This window comes from Sylvia atricapilla, chromosome 1 (assembly GCF_009819655.1).
Source record: "Sylvia atricapilla isolate bSylAtr1 chromosome 1, bSylAtr1.pri, whole genome shotgun sequence".
NCBI lineage: Eukaryota > Metazoa > Chordata > Aves > Passeriformes > Sylviidae > Sylvia > Sylvia atricapilla.
The window spans coordinates 2,321,146-2,346,925 of NC_089140.1; the positions used below are offsets into that span (position 1 = coordinate 2,321,146).

At 41.3% G+C, this 25,780-nt stretch overlaps 1 protein-coding gene across 1 annotated transcript; it reads left to right on the top strand.

Annotated features, from left to right (window-relative positions):
* Nucleotides 1-938: 938 nt before the first annotated feature.
* Nucleotides 939-16,009, top strand: LOC136357901 (meiosis-specific coiled-coil domain-containing protein MEIOC-like). Its single transcript, XM_066313545.1, has 8 exons — nucleotides 939-998; nucleotides 5,359-5,481; nucleotides 5,707-5,858; nucleotides 7,714-7,815; nucleotides 8,356-10,153; nucleotides 12,639-12,776; nucleotides 13,538-13,718; nucleotides 15,570-16,009. Exons 3-8 carry the CDS (start codon nucleotides 5,728-5,730, stop codon nucleotides 15,821-15,823), a joined length of 2,604 nt encoding a protein of 867 aa, XP_066169642.1. The 5' UTR covers nucleotides 939-998; nucleotides 5,359-5,481; nucleotides 5,707-5,727; the 3' UTR covers nucleotides 15,824-16,009.
* Nucleotides 16,010-25,780: the final 9,771 nt, after the last annotated feature.

Genomic DNA, 25,780 nt, shown 5'->3' on the forward strand with positions numbered 1-25,780 from the left:
AAATGACTGCTGCAGATTTTATCTTCACTCCTCTTAATGATAAAAGCTGCAGTGAACTTCACTCAGTCAAAGCTTTGTGGCAGTGGGGATGAAGCCTTAGGGTTGTGCAGGGCATTGATCTGCTCACCTGGGACATTGTCCTGAGAAGTGTCACACGGGTGGCAGGGGACAGCTGGACACGCTCTTGTAGCAGGGAGGTTGTGCTGTAACAGGTCAGTGTGGCTGTGCAGAGAGCACAGGGAAGGATTTTGGAATCAGAACATCCCACCTGGAGTGCTCTTGGGAGCAATTCCCACCTGGAATTGCTCGGGTTGGAAAAGCCCTCTCAGGTCATCAAGTCCACCCACGTCCCCAAGTGTCACCTTCAGGCGCTTTTTGAGCACTGGTGATTCCACCAGGGGTGGTGGGTTCCTGCTCCACCAGGGATGGTGGAGGTGGGTTCCTGCTCCAATGCCTGGCCACCCTTTCAGGGGAGGAATTTTCCATAATATCCAACCCCTGGCCCAGCCTGAGGTTGTTCCCTCTCCTTCTGTCCCTGTGCCCTGGGAGCAGAGCCCAAATCCCCCCCGGCTGTCCCCTCCTGGCAGGGACTTGTGCAGAGCCACCAGGTCCCCCCTGAGCTCCTTTTCTCCAGGCTCAGCCCTTTCCCAGCTCCCTCAGGAATTCTCCAGCCCATTCCCAGCTCAGTTCCCTTCCCTGGCAGGACAGACATCCCCCTCTTGCCTTGGGATAGGAAAGGCTGGAGTGGAGGAGCCCTGGGGCTGTGAGTGGGAACAACAATGAGGAGGAGCTAGAAATTAATTATATGTATAAATACAACTTTGATAAACCTGCTGACTGGGGTTTTTTGGTGTTTTTTGATTGCTTTTAAACAGGAGTTGGTCCTTAGGAGTGTGATTCCTGGCCACACACCATGCTGCATGCTCCAGGGGACACAACCTGGGCACTGATAACAAGGACATGGTCCAAGTGCCACCCCTGGGCACTGCCAGCCACAGGTGAGTCCAAAACTGAACTTTTGAGGGGAAGCAGAAATAAAAACTTGAGTGAGGCGTTTTATTTATAGGGAATAACCACGTTACACAAAAGCCTCAGCACCTGGAGGGAATGTTGCATCCCAGATGGAGCAGCTCTCCCAGGGCAGGAGAGGGATCCTCTGGTCATGGAAATGCCATTCCCTTCTTGTCTTTGTGACACTCACCATCGAGTCCTGAAGAATAACTGCTGGAAATTACCATGGGAAAAAGAAAAAAAAAATCTCCCAAAAATCTTTGTTAGTATGCAATGAGTATTTGGATGTTTGTGTAAAAACAAAATAAACAAATGGCCCGTGAGCCTGGGAATAATCTTAATTGTGATTGGGGGACAGAATCATATATTGAACAAGCAGCTCATAAATTAGTTTTTTTAATTTAATATTTTTTAAAAAAATATTATTTTTACTTCCTTTTTTTAACTTCCTTTTTTACTTCCTATTTATTTTTTCTTCCTTTTTAAACTTCCCATTTATTTTTTACTTCTTTTTCCTCCCTATTTCTTTTTCCTCCCTATTTCTTTTTCCTCCCTATTTCTTTTTCCTCCCTATTTCTTTTTCCTCCCTATTTCTTTTTCCTCCCTATTTCTTTTTCCTCCCTATTTCTTTTTCCTCCCTATTTCTTTTTCCTCCCTATTTCTTTTTCCTCCCTATTTCTTTTTCCTCCCTATTTCTTTTTCCTCCCTATTTCTTTTTCCTCCCTATTTCTTTTTCCTCCCTATTTCTTTTTCCTCCCTATTTCTTTTTCCCTTCCCCTTTATTACCTATTATTTTAATTTTTATTATTTATTAATTTTATTATTATTTTCTATTTTTATTTTAAAATTAGTTTAAATTATATTTTAAAAAAATTCTTTTTTTTAAATTATTGTCAATGTTATTACTATTTCTTTTTACTCTTTTATTTATTCTCACACACAGCCCACCATAAAAGGTGCTCTTTTAAAAGTGCTTTAGACCCAGCTAAGAGGGGTCTGGTAGACTTGGGTCCTTTTCCTCAAGAAAAAAAATAAGTTTCTTGATTCTTTGGCTGCTGAAAAGAAACTTTTCCTTTTGCTGCTGTGGCAAATCTTTTTGATGATGTGAGTTCAGGTTTTAGAGGGGAGTCTTCAGCAATCTGCCATTTTTATGGTTTTATCCCTGGGGTCTGAATAACTGACTTAATTTCCCCCCTAAATTTGGGGTTTTACGTATTCTTGTTGCCTGCTTATTGCTGCTGATTCATTTCCCGGGAAACCCAAAAAAAAATTAGATATTTTGGTGTTTTTTTTTTTTTAATTCTGTTTTTTCTTTACTCAGTGGTTTCAGAGAATCCCTGGCAGCATACCCTGAATGAATCAGGCAGTCCCAGTGTGCTACAGATTAACATATCCATAGGTGGGAGTTATTAAAACTCTTTAAAAAGGCCCAAAACTCCGGGATTTTTTTTTTTTTCTTTTTTTTTTTTTTTTTTTTTTTTTTTTCTTTTTTTTCTTGTTTGTTTTTTGGGTTTTTTTTGGTTTGGTTTTTTTGGGGGTTTTTTTGGTTTGGTTGTTTTTGGGTTTTTGTGGGTTTTTTTGTTGTTGTTGTTTTTGTTTGGTTTTGGTTTTGTTTTTTTTTGTTTGTTTGTTTTTTTTTTTTGTGTGTGTGTGTGTGTGTTTTCTTTATCCTGCCAAGAAACAAACCCCAAGAAATAAACAGGAAATCCTTATCCTGCCAGGAAATCAGAGCAGAATGCCCTCAGTGTGGATGTGATAACGCTGCAGTGCTGCTCTTGGCTGTTGTTATCAGGGATGTTCTGGCAGTGCTCTGGAGCAGGGAGATCCTGCAGCTTTAGGATAACTGGCTGTGAAAAAAAGCCTTTTTGGCTGATTTTAATGCTTTTTTTTTTTGGAAAATCAAGAACTTTGTCAGGTGAGACTTGATGTCAGTGAAAGCAGTTCCTTCTGATGGTACAGCAGAGCAATATTTAGCTGTGATTATGTTACTTTTCCAGCTTATAAAATATCTTTTCAGAGAGCTCTTAATCTGATGTGAGCCAGAAGCTGTTCTCACCTCTGAAGAGGAAAAAAATAATATTTTTTAAGGGTGGTGAGAGTTCCCAGAAAAGCTGTGGCTGCTCCATCCCTGGAAGTGTCCGAGGCCAGGTTGGACAGGACTTGTTCTGGTGGAAGTTGCAGCTCCTTTCCCGACCCAAATCGTTGTGTTTCAGTCCCTCAGGCGTTCATAACCCTGACATAATTTAGGATTCTCCATGAAAATTCCTAAATCTCCTTCCAGGCTGCCCCAGGAGCCTCTGGTGCTCTGCCAGCAGCTCCTGGGAACAACAGCCACAAGTCTTGAGCTGCTTCCAGTGCTCTGCTGGGCAACACTGGGAACAAAACCCTTCCAGTAAAGAGGAATTTTTTTCCAGTAAAAACCTGGGAGTGTCCTGGTGTATTCCCAGTGCTGTGGAATCCTGGCAGAGAGGGGATTTTCACAAGATGCAGCTCTCAGTTCCCATCTCAGGCAGTGCTGGGCAGGCAGAAGCCTCTCTGTGGAAAATGTTTCTTTCACTGATCTTGCAGATCACAGAATCTCAGAGTGGTTTGATGTGAAAAGGACCTTAAAAATCATCTAATTCCACCTCCTGCCATAAGCAGGGACAGTTTCCACTATCCCAGACTGCTCCAGCCTGGCCCTGGGCACTTCCAGGGATGTGGAAGCCACAGCTTCTCTTGTAATCTCTGCCACCACCCTTGACAGAGAACAACTTTTCCTTCATTTCTGATCTAAACCTCTCCTTCTTTCATGTCACAGATACCACAGCAATATCAATGTCTAAGAGCTTTGATACTATTTAATTTCATATATAAATATATGTAAATATGTAAAATATTCATATATGTAAATATGTATAAATAGGCATGAAATATTAACGTTTTACTGATGACGTTATGCTCATGTATTTCTCCTCAAAAGAAACTTTGGAAGAGAATGTAAGGACAAAGAACTGCTTGAGGCTTTTGGAAATAGTGAATGGTTTTGGTAAATACTTTTTTTTTTTTTTTTTCCTGGCTGCTTCACTTTTTGAATGAAAAAAATTTAGTCCAAATGACCTGTCTGTCTGGGCTTTAGATGTAGATTTTTATTGTCGTTTTTGAAGGTAATTTATTAAGACCTGTGGCTTTCCCAGGATTTGCAGGGGACTCAAGTAAAAGCTCTACTGAAGACTGTAGGAGTTATAATTTGATTTTTTTTAAGGCAGCATTTAATTAATTGACTTTTAACTTTGAGATTGAGTGATTCCATTTTTTTTTTCCCTGCAATTTGTTAGTAGTTTCTATGTAAATCCCAGAAGAGAATTTGTGTTTAACTGGGTGGAAGGACAGTGCTCCAGTGTTTTGGAAGCACTGAGCCTTATCTAGGGTACATGAAGTCCCTCTTCTCCTGGGCTTTAGACACATTGTCCTGCACAACTCACATCAGCAGTGATTAATGGCTCTGAAAATAAAACATAAATCCATTTGTTACGGATCCTATTTTTAATCTGTGCACAAGTATTTTATACTGTGACCCAGGAACAGGAATTTCTCTCTGTCTGCTGGTTCCTGGTAGCCCAAAGAGGAGCAGGGGTGGAATTCTGGTGAAATTCTGGCTTTCTTGGCTCCTAAGGGATGCCTGGGTTTGCTCAGGAGGCATTTGGAGCACAAAGTGAAGGTCACACTCTCCTGTGCTCCCCTGCAGGGTCAGGGTGGCCCTGTGTGAGCTGTGCCTGATCGAATGACACAAATACTGCCACAGTGTTGACATGGGATTGTACAGGAATATTTGTGTGGCCTCCACAGGGTCCAATGCCTCTAATTCTGTTATTTCATAGGGATTGCTTTGGATGAGCAAAATCAGTTTAGTAACTTTTCTTCTTCTTCTTTTTCTTTTTTTTTTTTTTTTTTTAATTTAATTTAAAAACACTCACTGCAGGGTTGTTCTGTTCTGCTCTTGGTAGGAACAGCCTGACCAGAGGATATTTCCATCCCACCTTTTCAGAAAATATCCAGGAAGGGAGATCTGACTCTGTGACAGCTTTCATTAGGCCAGGGATTAATAGTAAGGAAGATCATTAAATTCAGAGAATTCCAGGTTGAAAGAGGCTTCAAATACCGCTCGCTCCAGTCTTTCTTGGCATTAATAACCTCTGAATAAATGATTCATTTGTAAATCATTTCTGCAGCAGTTGGGTTAATTTCCTTACCCACATTTTGCTCTTTGGAGTTTCCAGATGCCCCTGCCTTCTCCCCAGGGGCTCTTCACTGGAATGTTTTGTGGTTTTGGGGGTTCTAACGGGGATGATGGTTCTTGTTTTGCAGAGGGGATGTGCTTGCCTGGGACAGGTGCATTCCCAGCCTCCCAGAGCAGGAGATTCTGAGCTGTGACCGTGCCACACCAGCACCTAAAATGTGAAACCTGGGGAGAATTCCTATTCCTGTGCAGTAAGTCGACTCTGTTATTTGCATATTTATTTTTAGAAGGCAGGTTTGGGTTAATTTGAGGCAAGGGAGGGAACGTGATTTAAGCTTTATCCTTTCGTCGTGGCTGCGTTACACGTCCCTGAAAAATTCATTTTGTTCAGGAAATAAAAGCAAAGCTTTGCTTTGCTGCTCACCAGATGAACAACTAATGTTAAAAAAACCCTATTTCTTTCTCTTTTGATGCAGGTAAATAGCAGGAAGCAAACCATGGACACTCAGTTTTTCTCCCCATTACTGGGAGCAATGCCCAGTGCCCCCACGCCTCCAGAGTGCGACTGGCCGGGATGTGCCGAGGATTTTGGATCCCAAAATGCCTTCCAGGAGTGCCCAAACAAAAGGTATCAGCATCCCTAAGAAGCCTTAGGGCTTTTGCATCACTGGAATTGTCGTGTTGAAGAACAAATGGGGATTCTGGATGTTTTTTTGGGGAGAGTTTCTGGCGTCTCCGGGAACTCGGCGGATTTTCTTTGCTCTGTAATGGTTATTACTGAGGTGGTGAAAACAAAAAGGTGTTATGGGGTTTTCTTTCTTCCATCTTAAAGCCAAGTGACAGAACATTGCCTTTTTTTTTTTTTTTTGGAGGAAATTGGATAGTGGAGACTGACACAGGAGCTTTTGAGGAGAAAATGCTCCTTTAATGAGCATTTCTACTACCTCACTGCACTTTTTTTTTTATCATATGCTTAATAAGAAAAACAAAGTCTGAGAGTCTGGAGAGAAAGTGGAGTCCAGTGGCTCACAAGGTGCTGAAAAGTAACAGTTAAGGAAGATACATGGATTGCAAAAAAACCTTAATTTTTCTTTTTGCTGGTTTTCAGTGGGAAGTGTCAGAGTGTTGTTTATTTTTGAATGAAAGATCACACAAGTTTGAGGTCAGCTGTAGGAGTTAATTTTAAGCAAGGAGTGGCAATTTGCTAATTAAAAAATATATTAATAATAAAAATATATTTTCTTAAAGCAGCCTTTGGATTATTGCAAGGCAGCTCTAAAAAGTGATGGAATTAGAATTAATCCATGTCTCCACCCATTCTGAGCCTGCAGATATTCAGAATTCCATGAGATCTCCTTAAAATAAAATAGGAAAAGCAAAAAAACTTTGCTATGTGACCAAGACACAGAAAAGATCAGGTTATCAAATATCAGTTCTGCATTCACAAAACATTTTCGAGGGTCTTTGTAATTCTGTGCATCCTAAATTAAATCCAGATCCCTTAGAGAGGAAACTGAGCAGTTGTGGAGTAAATCAGGGGCTGAGTTAGAAGCAAAGACCTCAGTGGTGAGGTCATAAAAGCCAGCAGGGTGTGATTTTTCACTGATTTTCAGAGTGATAAGAGATTAAAAAGGTGATTTTTATAAGAGTTTCTCCCACATTTGATGGTCTCTGTTCACCAGCAGAATCTGTGAGCAATTATGTGGCAGCTGAAGTGGTTTGGGTGAGGTAAAACTTAACCCAGACCCACCAGGGAAAACTCAGAGACCTTCAGGGACACTGAAAGGACTCAGAACCAGGTGGGGAGGGAAGTTTATTGCAGCAAAACAAATGAGGAGAGAGGGAAGGAGATCTTTAATAGCACTGTGTTAATTAACTTGTGAGGAAGAGTCAGGAGTCACTACAAACAGCTCTTTAAAAATCGAGACTTGCAGCTGAAGTAAAAGTTGGGTTTCTTTAAAAATTGTTGATAACCTTGGGTTATCAGAAATATTCACTGAAATTTTGACCTGTCCAAAAGGGCATTAAAAAGTGGTTCAAGTTCAGTATATATAACTTACATATAAATCATTTTTTTGAGATTAACATGATAGGTTTTGAATTATTTGGTAATAAATAAATTAGAATGCTTCAGGCTTTGAGAATATTTATCCTATTTATGTTCTAAACAAGACAGTCAAGGTTTGAAGGAATGTCCATGAGACAGTTTCGTTTCTTGGAAAGAGAGGAAAAGTTTTGCTGCTTGGAAAGTCTCTGGTGAAACAAAAAGGAAGATAATTCTACTTCACTTGGGCTATGGGATTCACAAATGCAGGAAGAGATTTCTGTAGAGGGATTGCTGAGGATACATTAAATTCAGAACAAGTAGAAAATGCTGCCAAAGTAAAGGTTTCATCCTCTTCTTTTTGCTTGTTTTGTTTAGGAGAAAAATACTTATTGAAAACTTTTTTTTTTTTTTTTTTTTTTTTTTTTTTTTCCCCCAGGGCACCAATAAATCTTTCTTACTCTGGCAATGGCCCTGATATGTTTGGGTTGGTGTCGAGCATTTTGGAGGAGCCAAATAAGCCAGAACCAGCTACAGATTGGTAAGTTTGTTCTGAGAGTTCTTCTCATTTGTGTGCTGGTGTGTGTGCCCATTGTCACACAGTTATGATACACATTTTTAATTATTTCAGAGTAGAGAAATGACAGCTTTTTAAATCCCCTTAAAATGTGGAAATGTCTTTACTTCGTTTGCCAGTAAAAAACCCAACAAAACTGAACCGTGCAAAATGCCAATTTATAAAGTTTTCCATCAGCTTTACAGCATTTGAGGAGGAAAAAAAAAAATGTTGATGATTAATTTTAACCAGTAGGGAGTTGACTGAATGCAGCAGAGTCTGAAATATTTAAATAAACCCAAATAAAACCCTGCATTTCTGAACGTGCAGGAATAAAGAGTGTGGGCAATGAGATTTCACAGAGCATTTCCTCAGCTGCAGTGGGAATATTCCTCCTCCTGAGCAGAGCTGTGCATGGTTGGCCAATAATGTAACTCTGGGGGAGCCATAACCATGATGTGGGAATTATTTTAGAGTATGAAACATTTGAAATCCTGATGGGAGGTTTGTTCAACTCCGTTGCAGGAATTCTCTATCCAGATTATTTCCCCCTGTGTGGGCTCCTGACCTGGGCAACAACGGGGAGTTTCCAGGGCTGCCAGCTCAGCACTGTGTCCAAAACAAGGATTTTCCCAACTTGCTGGGCACCAGCTGCCATCAGGAACCTCTGCAGGAGCCTCCTGACGTGGAGATGCTGCACAGAGGCTTGGGAGACCTTCAGCTCCTCGAGTCTTGGCTCTCTCCCTGTCCTCACCTGAGGAACACCTGCTCTGAGAATTCCTCTTTGCTAAACAGCACCACAGCAACCCAGGAAGGGTTTTCCTTCCCAAGTGGGACCTGGAACCAGCATTTGTGCACTTACGACCACGGGAGGTTAAACGGAGGCTACGAAAAACGTGGGTCCAGTTTTAGTCCTTTTTCACCTCCGAACGGGGTGAAGGAAAGCCCCAGTGTGCAGAAGGAGTTCTGGAAAAGCGAAAGAGCAAGAGGAAAAGCTCTGAAAAATTATGCTCAAGGGCAAACTAAGTATTCTCCTGATCTTTCCAATCAGCCTGGTGATAACTCTTGGGATAAAGTACCCCAGGACAGCCAGCTGTTCCCTAAAAGATACGAAAACTTCACAGCTCCTCACAAACCGCAGTCACCTGTCCAGCCATCACTTCATTTTTTCAATCAGCCCCCTAAGGAAAATAATTTCTCCAGAGGAACAGGCAGAAAACCCCGGGAAAGCCACGTGCAAAATGGTCATTGTGGCTTTACTTTGGGGGATGCTTTTAATAATAATAATAATAATAATGATTGTAAGGTGAATCTGGGTCCTAAAGAAAGCTCTCCTCAAGTAGCCGAATATGATTTATCTGTGAAAAATGCTGTGCAAAATGGGAATTATTCCTCATACCAGGGCTGTGCTTGGCTGGATGGGAAAAACCTGGCAGCTGCATCTGAAATCCCATATGGAAAACAAATGGCAACGAGCCCCCAGTCATCTTCAGGGGTTTCCACCATGTCTGGGGGCTCTCCCACCCACCAGCCTTTCACACAGCCCTCCTACTACTCCCAGCTCCTTCCCGCCCTCTCTCCCAGGAAAGATGGGAGGTTCCAAACATCAGATGGAGTTTCCAGTCATTTGAGGGTTCCTCATTTCCTCCCAGAGGGCCAGAAGCAGGTGGGACCTGTTGGAAGATCCCAGGAGGACTCTGGGGTGAACAAGGACGGGCGGCGCCGCAAGTTCCCCGTTCGGTTCTCACCCGATTGGGTGGTGCAGCAGAAAGCTACAGGGGAAGACCCCACTGAGAAATTCCACCGGTTCCCAAAAAGGCAGAGCCAGGAAAGTGGCAGTAAAGATGAGAGAAGAGGCAGAAGAAGGAACTGGATCCCTCATTTGGGCTCGACAGCCCCAACAAACCGCCGGCCCTTCAACGCGTTTCCGAAAAAGCACGAGCAGAACGGTGGCAGCTTGTCAGATTTCATCAATCCTTCTCTGCTCCCTTCTTTCCCATTTGTGAATGATTTTAAGCAAAATCCCAGCTTCCCTCCGTTTAATCACCAACTGTTTTCATCAGCAAACAGTTTTAATTTCCCTCCGCCGCCGTTTCCATTCTCGGACCTCGTTGATCTTTTTCACTGCGAGGACTTTAACCCCTGGGCTCCCTTCATCAGTGATCTGCTCTCTGGGGAAATCCCTGGCCCCTGCTTTGCCTTTCCCACCCCACTGAACAAGTGCAGAGCTCCCAGGAGCCGCAGTGGCCCCGCCAACGAGCTCCACGTCCGGCTGGAGGAGTGCTCGGAGCAGTGGAGAGCTTTGGAGAAGGAGAGGAAGAAGGTAAAACACAGTTGGTGATGGTTCCTGATGAAGAGTTGACTGGTTTTAAGAAAGAAAGCTTTATGGTGTTTCTTGTTTGGTTTATTGAGGTTTTTTGGGGGGGTTTTTTAGTTGTTTTGGGGTGAGTTTTTTGTTTTTTCCATTTTTTACTGTCAGTGATATCGCTTTCTCTTTTTTTTTTTTTTTTTTTTTTTTTTTTTTTTTTTTTTTTTTTTTTGTTGTTGTTGTTGTTGTAGTAAATCTCTGGCTTTAGTAAAAAATAGTGAAAAAAAAAAAAACAAACCCACAAACAAAAATTAATCCTAGGCATCCTCTCTGTAGAGAAAACCTACAATATTTTTCTTGTTCCCAAAGGAAATTTCAGTTTGTCTTCTCCTTACGGTCACTTTCCTGCCTCAGGCTCATTCCCAGAACTGTTGGCAGGGAAGGAGCACACTGATAATGAGGGTATTGCACTTGGGAACGAGAGCTCTGTGCTCTGAAGGGGCAGGAGGAGCTTTCCCAAGAGCAGTCAAATCCTTGAATTCCTTGGCAGGTCTCAGAAAATAAATTGTCCACAATCCCTGGTGCTAATTATGCACTGAGTGGTGTGAGAAGCCTCCTGGTCCTTGCATAAAAGTGTCTGAGCAAACTGGACCTGGAAAACACCTTTTTCTTTCCATCATCATCTCTGGGGCCTTGCTAACGGACTTTTGGAATTGTAAATGGAAGTGCCTGTGCTGTTCTCTCGTGGATGCATTTAAAGAAGACTCCTCTCTGCCAGTCTGGCCTTCCAGGAATTCTCTGGAAGTGCAAAAGGGATGATTCTTGGTTCTGGGTTTGTTCCCTGTTCTCAGGCAGGATTTGGGACAATTAAGTCGTTGATAAAGGCCAAGTCATAGTTTTTGTCTCCTGCTTTTTATTTCGTCATTAAAGGAGGGTTGTTCCTCCTCATACTTATTAATCAAAGGGGCTTAATTGACCCCTTGATCTGGTGCATTCCACGTGATCCAGTTTTCTCCCAGTGAGCTGCTCTGGGTTTCTCAGGGCATTTTGTGGTTACAGGATATGAACTGTTCTCCAAGGCAGCTGCCGTAGCCTGGCTCCCATTCCTGCAGCCAAACCACATTCCTCAGGAGGGGATGACTGCAAGGAGAGAGAAACTCCCCCTGGGATTTGATTTCATTCTCTTTACCTTGTCTAATCACTCAGCCCTTTCAGCTCTCTGAAACCTGTTCATTGCAGCTGTTTTGGGGTCACAGCTTGCCTGTCTACTCTCATAAACCCCGTTTTTCCAGGGGTCTCACATTTGAAGCGTTTTCACAAGTTAGGAATTGTCTGCAATATTAAATGTGTTTGTAGTTTAGTTAATTGCTTATTAACTGCAATTCTTAGTTACTTGGTGTCACATAATGAATCCATGTCCCTTTCTCCATCCTTTTCTTTTTTTCTGGATGCCTTTCAGGCTCCTCAGATGATGAGTACAGGTGGAATCAGCTCTTGTAATCAGTGTTAAGGCAGGGACTAAATAATGTGGAAATAAAGCAAAAAGAGAAGGATTTCATCCCATACTTCCAGTACAAATATGCACAGTGTGAATGTGGACTGAGCCTTGCCTTCAGCCGCAGTGCAGCACCTGACCCCTCTCTCCTACATCCATGGTACCCTGGAGAAGGAGTGGCATCAGGAATCTACTGCTAGCTGTGTTTTTTTATTCCAGGTGTAAGAAAAACCTATCCAAAAATAGGTTTGGGGATGTTTAGTCACTGTGTTAGACACTGGTTAAGCCACTCTTTCTCAGTGGAAGTTTGGCTGTTGTGTTAAAAGATTTTCACTTTTAAAGAGAAAACTTTTCTCAGTTAAAGGACTGGTGTCAGTTTATGTTAAATGTGGTTTCATCCTGGTGCACTTGAGTTGTGATTTATGCTGCTGCTATCACCTGGTTCTGTATTTTAATAATTAGAATGTGTGACATTTGAGAGAAGCAGTGAGAGGTGTTGAACTTTGAGTGAAAGCTAAATTAGAGAAATGTTCCTGCAAGGAAGCTGTTAGAGGGACTTTTGGCAAGGCCATGTAGGAATAGGTCAAGGGGAATGACTTTGAACCAAAAGAGGGCAGGGTTAGATTAGATTTGGGAAGGAAATTTTTGCTGTGAGGGTGCTGAGGCCCTGGCACAGGGTGTCCAGAGCAGCTGTGGCTGCCGCTGGATCTCTGGAAGTGTCCAAGGCCAGGCTGGACAGGGCTTGGAGCACCCTGGGACAGTGGAAGGTGTCCCTGCTCATGTGCCCATGGCAGATGGTGGGATAAAATGAGCTTTAAGGTCCCTTCCAACCCAAACCATTCTGGTATTCTGTGATACTTGGGAACGTTCTTCTGTCAGCGCAGTCAGAAGTTGAGAGAGCGCTCACTCCTGATCCACCTGGAAATTCCACCCGGCGCCAAAAACCGATTGATGACGCTCTGCCAATTACAAGCCACCCACACTGACAAATTATTTCCCTTTCAGACCGAGGCTGACCTTGCAAGGCACTTCCCAGGGCAGCAGCACATGTCCAGCTCCATCCCTGGCCCCGTGTCCCGGCTCCCTGCCCACCCGTCCCGCGTGGATCGCCTGATCGTCGACCAAGCGCGGGAACGAGCCAGGGTGGGTCTGGAGCTGCCATCCCTGCAGCTCTTTTGGGGTTTGTTTGTTAATTGGTGGAATCTGCGTGGGGCCAGAATGTTCTGAACTCCAGGGAGAGGTGGAGGGTCACCTCAGAAGGCTGCCCACAGAAATGGCTTTTAAAACCTGACGGCGTGCGATGGGAGGTGTTCAGAAAAGCAAAAGGTGTGAATAAAGATGAAAATAACAAGCTATACAAAACAAAAGAGAAATAAGCCCGTGCAAGGAGAATCCTTGCGCCTGCTGCAGCACCCCAAAAATGCCCTGAAAATCTCTGTGTTCTTCTTGAAGTATGTGATGATCCAGGAGGGGTTTTTTGGCATGCTGCCCTATAGAAATAGCTGCAGGTCTTGAGGTACAGCTCAAACCACCCAGCAAGTGCCTTTGTGTTGGAACCAGCCAGTTATGGTGAGGAGACCATGGAAATTTCTAGTTCTTTGCCTTGTAAGACAAAATAAGAACCAGGCCAGTTATGGTGAGAAGAGCATCAAAGTTTCTAATTCTTTGCCTTATAAGACAAAATAAGAACCAGGCAAATTATGGTGAGAAGAACATGGAAGTTTCTGGTTCTTTTCCTTAAAAGACAAAATAAGAACCAAGCCAATTATGGTCAGAAGAACATCAAAGTTTCTGGGTTTTTTTCCTTAGAGAGTGAAATTCAAATCATTTCCTAATATGGGTACACCTACTATTGTGGGGATGCATTGCTACAATTAGTGAGTGATTTTGGTGTTTTCTGCCAGGTGCTGGCACTGATAGGAAGGATGGAGAGGCTCTGTGGTGCTCCTGTGCACAGGAACATCTCCAGGACTTTGGAGCTCCACCTGGAAGCCATTCAGGTGGCCCAGGCACGTCGGAAGGATGAGATTGGGAATGCTGCAAACCCCCAGGGTCATGGGGTGCCACGTTTTAACAATGAGAAAGGTAATGTTGCCCACTCCTGGAGTCCTCAAAGCTGCTTTCAGGGATTTAATTGTGGATGTGTTTCACTTAAAAAATGTAAATTTGCAATGCCCAGCAATTCTTGTCACCTCAGCTAAAGAAAGTTTGTAAATATGCTCTTGTTACTTTTTAAGACTTTAAATTACTTGGAGTTCTATAGGAGTTTTTTTGTTTTCTTGTTACTAGTTTAAAAAATGTGATTTTTTTTTTTTTCCTCTTGACTAGAAGACAACTGGAAAGACTCCTCAGTGACTTTATATGACCATAAGTGGCTTTCCTAAAAGCAAAAATGTGCTCATTTTTAAACAAGTAGAATTATTTCCTGGTATGGCTGAACTTTCTTTTCTCTTTAGCTCATAAAGTAATAAAAAAATTGCCAGCATTGTGCATATCAATTTTCTGTCTGCCTTCCCTAAATCACAAACCCACCAGGAATGGCATTCCATGTCTCCCAAATGCTGTTGAAGTAAAGCCAGAATAACCTGGAGCAGCAGTAAATGTGGCAATTTATGGTTTGAGGTTAAAAGATCGTATTATTTTTCTTCAGAAAATACCTAATGTCTCAGAACAAAAGAGGAATTCAGTCCTTAGTGCTGAAGGGAAGTGGACAGTGAGGTTTGGCTGTGGAATTGCATTTGTTGAGAGGGAAGGATAAGCTGGAAGGAGAATCAAAATGTTTTGCTTTTTGCAGTTCAGGTGTCAAAAATGAAAATATAAAATGAATATATGTCCCCAGATGGACATGAAAAGGACACTCACTGGGTCAGCATCAGGGCAAAAAAGAAGGAGGTTTATTTTGAGATTCTGACTTGTATAGACTTTGGAATTTGCTCAGGGATTGGGGGACGAGGTTAACACCTCTCTGACCGCACTGGTCAACCCAGAAGTCCATTAATTTGTCTTTCTCTCTGGAAGGATTTTATTATTTATCAAACACCACTCTTTGTTTATTTTACAGTGCATGAGAAAGCTCCAGTAAAAATGTCAAATATCAGAAGGCTGAAAAATCAGGGCGACAAATATAAAATTTCATGCTCTTAAAACAATAGCCCTATAATAGTTTTAAAATGACTCCTAAAACTTTCATGTGACTTTTAACTCCAAGTGTGAGTCAGGAGTAGTAGAAGGAAGGTTCTTGGCCAGGCAGGAGAGGTAAGATACAGTGGTTAAATGGATGATTATGATTAGATTTAATGCCAATAGAGCATCTAAATCCTGCCAATACTATAAATAACAGCTCTATCCTCTGTTGCAATGAGTTATGGCATCATCATATGGTCCTTCCTGTTGAGTCACAGGTTTTGGTGAGACCTCCCTCTCCCTTCCTGAATTCCCAGAGAAGCGTAGGAGCAGTTTGGTTCACTTAGTCTCAGATTTCATCAATAATCTCTGTCTGAAAGGTTGCAATATCTGCACTTTTGGCTGGAAACGTGCAGGTTTGCAATCCCTGCCCTTGCAGGATTCACAGCTGCACACAAATCCCCTGTGGAGCTGCTTTAAGATTTCATCTCTCTATTTGACCAGATATTTACCCTTTACTCACCCACCCAAAAATCAGCGTGACCTTCTTCCTGCAAAATCAAAACAAACTACCTGTAGCCTCAGCAGACCAGTTTGCCCAGTGTCCATCAGCATTTTGGGGCCCTTTTGGCCACATTTGGGACCCTTTTTACACAGACAATTCACGTGAGATGTTCTCGCTGTCGTTACCGGCGCAGCTGGCTCAAGGCCGCGAGTTAAACTAATTTATGCAATTAAAAAAAAAAAGAAAAAAAAATAATTAAGTTATCAGGCTTGTCCAGTGCTATGTATTTTATTTTTTTTCTTTTGCAGATGTGCTGGCCCTGGCAGCTGCCCTGCGAGCCCTGGCTGGGGCCACGCGCAGGGCGCGCACCGCGCTCTGGTGCGCGCTGCAGGTGGCGCTGCCAAAATCCCCTCCTGCTGCACCCCAAAATCAGCGACTTCTCCTTCAAGGGGCACTGCAAGAGCTTTGTTCTTCGAGCACAAGCAGCCAGGAAAAGAGCAGCGTGGAGCATGAGAGCAGAGGAAGTGACAAAGCTGAGGAAGAGACGGAGGTTTTGGAATAATTGCGGATAATGAAAGTAAAGCCGAGGATGGAGGAGGAGAAAAGGGCTCAGGTCCTGCCCAGCACCGTGAGAGGTGGATTTTCATAGGATGCCAGGAAGCAAAAAAAAAAAGGGTTAATTAAGGTGCCTTAATTAACCTGATCAGTGCTGCAGTTGAGGTACTGGGATTCTGGTGTAGAGAGACACAGCTTTAATATTGCTGGTGAATGCTGCTGAGAATTTTCATCTTCAGAGGAGCTGAACAGGAGCTGAGCATTTCCTCCTGTGCTTACCCAAAGCTCTGAGTCAGGCCAGGACCTGAGCAACCAGAGTATGGCAAAACTTAATTCTCCTTTTTATTTTTTTTTTTTTTTTGGTTAATGAGACGATTTAGCACATTTAAAGCGACTCAATAATCGTTCAGGGTTTGTTTTATTTCTATTTTTTGCACCATGTCCACTTCTTTGCAGAGCCAAAGCGATCACTGGGTAGTTTGCACCCCATCACTGTGTCAGGAGCTGCTGTTGGTGGTGGGTTTTTTTGTGACAGGTTCTCTCTGAGTTTGACAGGAATAATCAGTGTTCAGTGCTGGTTGTGGGAGAGGCTTCAGCAGCTGTGCTGCCAGTTCAGCTTCCAGCAAAACCGGTGTAAACTGAGTTTTTCCAAACAATTGTCCACTAAAAAAAGTGGATTTTGTAGTTTTGCAGTGTGACCTGCGTGGAAGTGCACGTTAGCAGGTGATAGAAAACTCGCTCAGGATGAGAAATTAGATTTATTGATCCCACAGTGGGTTTAAAACCAGTAACAATAGAGCATAGTATGCACTTAATTAAAAAAAACAAAAACACTATTATTTGTCATTAATATGTGTTCATGGTACTATAATATTTTTTCAGACACATTCCATATTTATTTCAATGTCTTCATTGAATGTTTATTTTAAAAAAAATCTATTTTAATAACACGAAGTTAAATATTTTGCCAAATCTTCCGAATAATCAGATTTAATGATTTACTCAGGAACTCTGTATATTATTATAGAAATATACACGTGGTATATAGGGATTTTTTGGGAAAGGGATGTTTGCAAAATATTTACACAGAGCTAACTATGTACTAGGTTACCAAAGCTGTTTCACTGATTTTTTTTTTTTTTTTTTTTTGGTGTGGAAGGTTTAATATATTTAATTGCTGTTAATTAATCTCCATTGTGTGGCTTAGACAATCAGAGTGTGGTTGTTCAGGGTGAAAATTAATACAGAATAATAAATTCGAGGTGTGGTCTTAGGGCATTTAGGAATATTTTAATGCTTTAACAAGTGTCTTACACAACCTCCTAACATGTGCTAATAATTAATTAAGATTCTTCAGCATCAGGATATTATTGAACAGCTTTGGAGAGCAGTTCTTGGGGTAAAAGTGAATTAAGTTGAGGATACAAGCAAAATTTGAAGGACAAAAATGCAGATTTTTATCTCGTGTGGTGTTCAGTGTCGAATTTGACATTTTTGTGGGTAATTATAGAACTGCTCCCATATATATTTGTACTTGCAAAATTGCTCCAAATGCACTTGTGTAGTTCTGGATGTTCCTAGAGCAGATTTTGTCTCAGTAGTGCCATCCTTAACTCTACTGAGGCGTGGAAATTTGTAGCTAAAATTTACCCCAGGCCTTATTGTCATCCACTGAATAAAGTTTAAAAGCAAAAGTAGATAGAAATCAGATTCTCAGTATAGCAAAATTATGTGTTTTTTTTTTCCCTAAAGAAAATTCATTCCACCCAAAAGATTATTTTCAGCCTTAGCCTAAAAAACAGGTACCAGAGTTATTTTAGTGTGGGTGTTTTCTCCATGTGCACTTGGAAAAAAATGCAATTGATTTGCACAAACTGATTTAGGAAGGTTCAATCTGCATTTGTGAAACTGATGGTGCTTCACAGCTTAAAAGTGGAGTTTGCAGTATTTCAGTTCGTGGGTGATTTGGGGGGTTAATTACCCAAATTAAAATTAAATTACCATTGCTGTGTTGACAGGAAATCAGAATTTGAGAGTCTGGATCTTGTTGGTTTGTTTTTTTGGGTTTTTTTTTTTGGAGGGTTTTTTTTCTGTTTACAGAACCAGAGTTGTTTCATAGTGGTGAATGTTTAGGGTATAATTATTTCTTATTGTACAGCTCATGTGTTAATTAATGATCTTAATTAGTTCATAGTTAATGTGCCTTTAAGAGTCTCATTTTACCAGAGTGTTAAAAAGCTGTGTGTTCACTTCTGCCTCCAATTTCAGTTCAAAAATGCATTTCCAAGGGTTACACATGGGCTGCATGTGACAGCAATCAACACATGTTGTTAATTACATTAATTGCACACACAGGATCACCCAGGTTTGGGTCCTTTAAGGAGCTTTGTGGCTCTGGAATGTGCCCCCGGATCATGTGCCCTGGTCAGGTGCTCCTTGTCATGCCCTACAGATGCTCGTGTTTCACTTTGCCTTGCTCACTTTCCTTCAAAAAAACTCCAAATCTTCAAACAAAAATTATTATTGTTTTTTTGGGTTTTTTTGTTTTTTTTTTTTTCAATGCCCCTTTCTTCACGTGAGTTGGTTATGGACAGCATCAGAGCCAGAATGAGTTTTGTCTTCAGTTTTTCATTTCAGAATGCTCCACTTCTGGTGTTTTATTACAAATCCTTTTGCATTTTAAGAAAAAAAAAATCCAAAACTTTGTTTTGTAAAATAACACCTGGAGTTGCAGCAGCCCTGTCAGTCAGAACGTCATTTTTGCTGCCTTTAATTTGTGTTTAATTTGGCACCAAGTTGCAAATTTTGCAAGTCTTGCACTGAATTTTTGGTGTGAATAAGCACCAGTATAATTGTTTGTGGCTTTAGGGACTAATTGTATTTACCTTTCACTGACTTCAGGGAAAGCAGAATTGAGGGTTTGGGTCACACTTAAGCCTAAGAGGTGGTTTGGGTTTGGAGTTAGGTTTGATTTTTTTAGAGAGAGAAGAAAAACAAAAAAAACAGAAATCCCCCTTTCCCTCCCCATTTTGAGAAGCAGTCAGGTAAAATTCAGTTTATTCCCTTTTTTTCCACTTCCACCCCTCCACTCAGCTTTCTTGAGATTTAATAGTTCAGAGGTTTTTTTTTTTTCCCTGTTTTGATTTATACTTTTTATATTTGGGGGTGAGATGCAGAAGGTGGCAGAGTTGTGGCCAGTCCTGGTGGCACTTTAAATCAATGGAATATTCAGTTGTCCCTTTTGGAGTCAGGATCATTATCAAGGTGCTTTTTGGTAGTTGGTAGTGAATCTTTAATGCTTTAAAAATCCCAAATTGGTAGTCCAGTACAACATAGACTTAAGAATTGCAATTATTTCTGTATTCTGAGTAAATAACTGGAGGCTTTGGGTGATTCAAGCTTATTAATTCCCAGAAGGGAATTCCCAGCAGCAGGGGAAGAACTCTTTATTTCTATTTTTTTTTTCCGTTCATAGATTTTTGTATCTCTGTTTTTCTGTATCCACAGGGCCCCTCTGGCAGTTCAGCTGCTCTGATGCTATTTATATAAACTAAAACTAAAAGAAATTGGTATTAATTTGTTATTTTTATTAAAGCAGCATGCAGGGAGGTTATTTAAGTTCATGGTGCTTCTCTTGCTGTGGCCTTTCCAGGAATGGGTGACATTTACTTCCCAAACTGCTGCTCTTGGATTTTATCCTCTCCAAATTGAATATTTTTCTTTGCTGCTGGGATTTACCACCATTACCAAGATTTTTTTGTCTGTACCTGGGCGTGTGAAATTTGGAATTTATTTGCCTTAGTCAGGACTGCTGTTCTAGTCCACAATAAGATTCTTATGATTATTTCTGGTTGTTTCTCTTGGAAGGAAATTAATTAAGGTGGGGATTATGTGAGTGAGAGGCTTTGCTGAGGTATTTCTGTCTCCAGAGAAATGTGGGGATCCTCAGATTTTTTTTGGCTTTCCCGGGCACTTTTATAGAGGTGACCATGAGCACAACTCCCTGGAATTGTGTTGGATCTGCAGCCCTTTTTTGGGGAGGATTTAAGGAAGGAAAACGAGCTTCAGGGAGCCCAAATTCCAGTGGAGAGGAGATCTCTTCTTATGGCTTCCATGAGGGACCAGGAATCTTTGCTTGGATTTAAGCTCATCTTAAATCTTAAAAATCTTAAATCAGCTTTTCTAGACTGGGGAAATGACAAAGAGCAAGGAGAACTGAGCACAAAATGAGTTTGGTTTGTGATTCATGTTTGCTCTTCCTCCAGAGGCAGAATCCAGCTTGGCTCCGTGGGATAGTCACAATTTCCTAAGTCACCATTAAGTCACAGCTCTGATTCTGCAGGAAGTTGGATTTTTGTTGTTGTTGTTGAAATACTCTAAAAATGATGCAACAAACAGGCCTTAAAGCCTATATATTTATTATTATTATTTTAGTTCTATTTTTACCTGCTCTGGAAGCTGGGTATTAAGATTTTTTATTGGGATTTTTTTTGGCCCATTCTTTGAGAGTTGCAATTTTGACAAATGCTGTGTGGTGGCACAGCCCGAAGCAGTGGGGTTTGGGCATTTTGTTCTTGATTATCTTTATTTCCGTGGCAGAGTGTGTGATCTTAGCTGCAAAACTAAATGTTAAATTCTTCGTGGCCGCAGCCTGCTACGGATTGATTTATTTTTTTCCTAATGGAGTCGTTTAAGTGGAAGAACTTTTTGAGTTATTGATTACTGAGTGTTTGTAGATTGAACAGGAGCAGGGAGCACTTCCCATCAGTCAATACCAGGGCAGTTGACTGTGGAATATATATTTTAATTATTATTTTTTGAACAACTGGGCTGCTGAAGAGCTGAGTGTGGTCCTGCTTCCATTGAAGCCGCAGCTCTTAAGAGATTTCTGTCTTGGTTTGGCTTTGTTGCTTTACCTTGAGTTCAGGTGCTCATTAAACACAAGCAGCTCAGTAGTTCACCTGGAACATTTATCGAGGAACTCTTGAATTCCCAGCCTCTTTTATAAGGATTCTTGGAGCTGGCTGGGATAATTCTGTTTTCTCTTGAAGCTGAGGAATGTAGCTGCTGCAGAAACTGGGGCTGAACTGGGGGAGTTTCTGGGAATTTTTTTGCACCTTGTTTTCTCCTCTTCTGCTTCGAGGGAAATAGAGCCTTAACCATGCTGAGACCTTGATTTCTTCCCTGTGCAGTTTATCCATGACAGTCACCAGCACTTTTTTTGTTTGTTTTCTTTTTATCTTTTTTTTAGTTCGTAGCACTTGAGATGTCTGATTTTTATCAATTATTATTTTTTTTTTTTAAGTAGAAAACTGCTTTGTAATTTTCTAAAACGAAATAATAACTTTGCCAAGCGAATTTATCGGTGATACAGAATGGAAGGTCCTTATTTTTCTTCCTTAGCAATACTGTAATCAAAGGTGCAAAATAATTGTGTTCAATGTACATGTCTGTGCTGTTAGAAGTTGAAAATATACTGGGTTAGGAGCAACTTTTAAACAAATTGAGGAGCTGGAGTTCTAAATCTTCTTTGCTTGTTGCCAAATGAGCTTTAAAAAGGAAAATATTTGCATATAGTGTATAAAAACAAAGCACTGGTTAGAGAGAGAATAAATCAGAGTAAAAACCGTTGCCAGATGAAGATTGCTTTATGTTTTTTACTGAATAAAAACACAACTTGTTTATGCACAGTAGTAACTTAATGAGCATAGTTTTTTTCACAGAATTAGGCTGTTTCCAATATAGAGATGGGAAAAATAAGTTTCCTTTTATTTTTTATGACAGATATACAAAGACAAATAGTGTCTATATTTTAATATTACTGTTTGGTGTCTGAAGTGTGTCATTTACGTGTGTGTTGGTCAAACTCATTTCCTTAAAATGTCCCATTTTACACTGCTAGTGAAATATTACTGAAGGAGATTTTAATTTGGGCCCAGCAGAAATACACGGAATTGTAACTTAGCTTAAAAGAGTAAATTGTTGATCATGCAAGATTTTAATCATTAATCAATTCAGGCTTATTTAAGTGTTTCTGTAAAACAACTGTGGATGTCTGAACGCTGCAAAAATCTTACTTCTACCTCTTGTGTAACGTCCTTAAAATTAATTCCCCTTCACAGATGTACTCTGATGCCACAGGGTGTTGGTGCACCTTAACTTGAGAATTTCATCTGCTTTTCCTTTTATTTTATTTTATTTTTTTAAAATTGTGGAACACCAGGATGCCTTGTGATGTCCACCTGTGTTGAACTGAGCGGGTTTGTGTTACACGTGTGAGAGCCTTCAGAAACAGGAGAATTCTGTGAGAAACCGTGGCCAGTGTAAATTTTCTGGTATTTTCTATGTACGTGGTTTGATTCTTTTTATTTAAATAATCACCTGTGGTTGTGTGGATGTCCCTAATAAATAGTGACAGCTCGTTTAGGTCGACTCACACTGTTTCTCAGCTGCTGAATTTCGGTTTGGTAATTCTGCCTTGAAAAGAACCTGTTACGTGTTCATGACAGAAATTAAAGTCCTTTGTGTTTTTTGTGACTGGTTTTATTTGCCTTTATTCCGTGGAAGAAGGAGAAATTTGGGCAGTTGTTGAATTTGGGGCTGAGGGATCTCTTGGATCACACAGAAAATTCAGATCAGGTAATCATTCCCAGTTGAGAATAAAAGGTGGGCTTGTTAAGGACTTCAAGGGATGTTATGGGGGAATTTGGATGAATTTGGCCAAATTGCTCAAAAAATAAATCAACAAGTGTCCCAGATTTGGGTTTGTTGGCCGAGATCAGAAGCACAAGTCAAGAATTGCACAGGTAATAACAGAATTTGGCTGGTTTGTCCTGTGGATTAGAGTGTGGTGTTCTAAACCTTGACAGGGAAAAAGTTCCTTGCTTTAGAGTTTAAAATTAAAAAGTGTTTTGTTTGGCAACAGGCAGAAAAATAATTGATAGGATTGTTTTTCATTCGTGGGGAAATTATAAAAATGTCCACGGTGCTTTGGATAATCTAAAGGTGTCATTTTGAGATGTGTCCATCTTCAGCTGACCTGTACACATCAAACATCCCAAATCATCCCTTCTGAGGAGATCTCTGTTGTTATTGCTGTTGGGACACGTGTTTTATAAATGGGTTTTGGGGGCAGTGCCAAGAAACCTCCTCCTTTTTTTTTCCTCCTTTTCCAGAGAGAAGGGGATTTCCAGAGCAGATCATGACAGAAACATCCCTTCCCTGACAGGCATCTCTGCTTTTATTTGTCTGCAGCTTGGTTGCTTTGATACTTGTTCCAAAACACCTGTGATGGAATAAATGCAACTATTTTAGTGGGACTGTGCTGGCAGCTTGCCAGTGGAGATCCTTCTGGAAACAGGCACAGGGAAATGTGTTCTTCCCAAATCAGTCTGATAGCATTCATTATGTTGGATTTTAATGAATATTAATCGAAAGTGCTTTAAATCCACTAGGTTTAAAAGGCTGGGCTTTGTGCAGCTGTGAAATTCTGTTGTGCTGTTCTGATTTGAGTTACAGTGCCATATAAAAATTAAAACCTGTGTTTCCACAGTACCAACTCCCTCCACTTACTGAGGAGACCTTTGATTTGGAGTTGATGAATCGGGTTGCTGAGATAAATATTTAATTGAAGAGTGCTGGGTTGCAAAAATGGGATTTAGAGAAATGGGGGGGGGGAGGTCGTTTTGGTTGTTGCTTGTGGTACAGAATTCCCAGATCCTTTTGCCGTGGGTAGGTCATGACTGAAGGAGCTGTTGGGAGCATTTTGACTTACAGCAAGACTTTATGAAAGCACAGGTCTTTAACTTTGCTGAGAAATGTTGCTTTGAGAGATGTGGATGGATTTCAGAGCTGTGAGAAGTCACTGGGTTATATCCGAGAATGGTTTGGGTTGGAAGGGACCCTAAAGCTCATCTCATTCTACCCCCTGCCATGGGCAGGGACACCTTCCACTCTCCCAGGTTTCTCCAAGCCCTGTCCAGGCTGTGCTGCAATCATCTCTCATCAATAATTAGAAGATGCAGTGTCCTCTGGTAAGTTTTGAATTTCAGGCTTTGCTACATTCACAGTTCTTCAGCTCACCCTCTTCTCTAAATCCACAGCTTCCTCCCTCTCAGGAGCTGTTCCTGATCTCTCTTCTTGCTGTGCTGCAGAACCTGTTGAAGGACAGAAATCCTTTTGTTCTTCCTGAGTTTGAGGGTGGCTTGTCAATTCTTGAAGCAAATAGGGAAAAAACTCAAGGTCTGCTTGAGTTTAATCAGTGTAATTGTACCAGCGTGACCCTGGAATCTCTGAGGATTACCCCCAGAACAGGGGGGACTGTAATCACTTAGATTTGAAAAATAAGATGGGTGAAGATGTATCAGAAGTTTAAAAAAACACAAGAGGGTTTAGAGAGTTGACTGAATTGCTGAGGTATTGCTTTCTTAATTCTGGGATCCATAAATCCATTTTTAACAGGCGTCTGACCTGTCATAAAGGAGATTTTAATGGAAAAGTTTGGTTTGTTACCCTGCTAGATCCCTGGCAGAGCAAAGGCTACAGGCAATTCCATTAAAACTCGATGTGCAGAAGAACAAACAGCTCTTTAAGAGGGATTAAACAGAGGAATTCACAGTGGTTAATGGGGGAAATAAAACCTGTCTGGCTCGTGTCAAGGTTTTTTTATCAGGGTGCTCAAATGATTGGTGTCACCAGGAAGAAATGGGGATGGAGGCATGTCTGGAATTCCCTCTTAGGTGTTTATTCAGCCTTCAGAAACCTTCACAGAGTAAGTTGCTCCACTCTTCTTGCAGATCGTGGAATCCAGGAATGGTTTGGGTTGGAAGGGACACTGAAGATCATCCTATTCCATCCCTGCCATGGACAGAGACACCTTCCACTGTCCCAGGTTGCTCCAAGCCCTGTCCAACCTGGACTTGGACAATTCCAGGGCTCCAGGGGCAGCCACAGCTTCTCTGGGCACCCTGTGCTAGCAACTCCCCACCCTCATAGGGAAGGATTCTTTCCCAATATCCCATTTATCCATTTAAACCTGCTCCCTTTCCATCTGAAGCCATTCCCCCTTTTTCTACCAGAACGAGTCCTCGTCCCCAGTCCCTCTCAGTCTGACCTCTGTGTTTATCCAGGGCATGAATAGCCCTTGGCAATGATGTTCATCATGTTCTTGTCCTGTTTGTGCAGCTGTTGCTGTCCCAGGGTTGGTGCAGCTCAGCTGAGACCACTGCTAAGCTGAGAGAACTCTCTTCCCCTCTCTTCAGCAGAAACATCATTTACCATGAGCAAATACACATCTTGTATCGTTTATGCGTTTTGCTTTAGTCAGAATCGCTTCAAAATCCAGCTGAGTATCCAAGTTAGATTAAAGGCAACTTCTGGCAGCAGTTGTGGAGCCAAGCTATTCTGGGATGTAAATGTGAGTGAAAGCTTTCCTGGGTGCTTAATCATCTTGTAAATGATTGATTTGTGTTCCAGCTGAGGAACATTGAAGGGCTGAATTCTGTTGTGATGTGGAAAGAAATTGGCTTTCTAGGATTATAAACCCATTGTGCAGGCACTTCGTGTTTTTCAAGTGTGGATGTGCATCCTGCTGGGACATAATCTCGCTAAAGATCTGTGAGTGACACTGACTGCAGCCAGTAGTTGTATAAATAATGATATAAATATCCACCATCAGATGAATGGGGCCCTTTGAGGAGAGCACACTTTAATAAAAACCTTGGTGCTTTCTCCTTCTGTCTTTCCTGAGGGGTCTTTGTCTGCCTTCCAGAGGGTAATGAAAAAAAAACAAAACAACCCAAACAACAAAATATTTATATACATTCAAATAATGTAGAAAAAAAAAATTCATTTTCATGCGTTTCCAAGTAAAATATTTAAGGTAGCTTTATTAATAAAAATAACCTGATTGTCACCCTTTTATTCAAATTTTCCTTTATGTATCAAGTCTTCATAGCCACTTTGC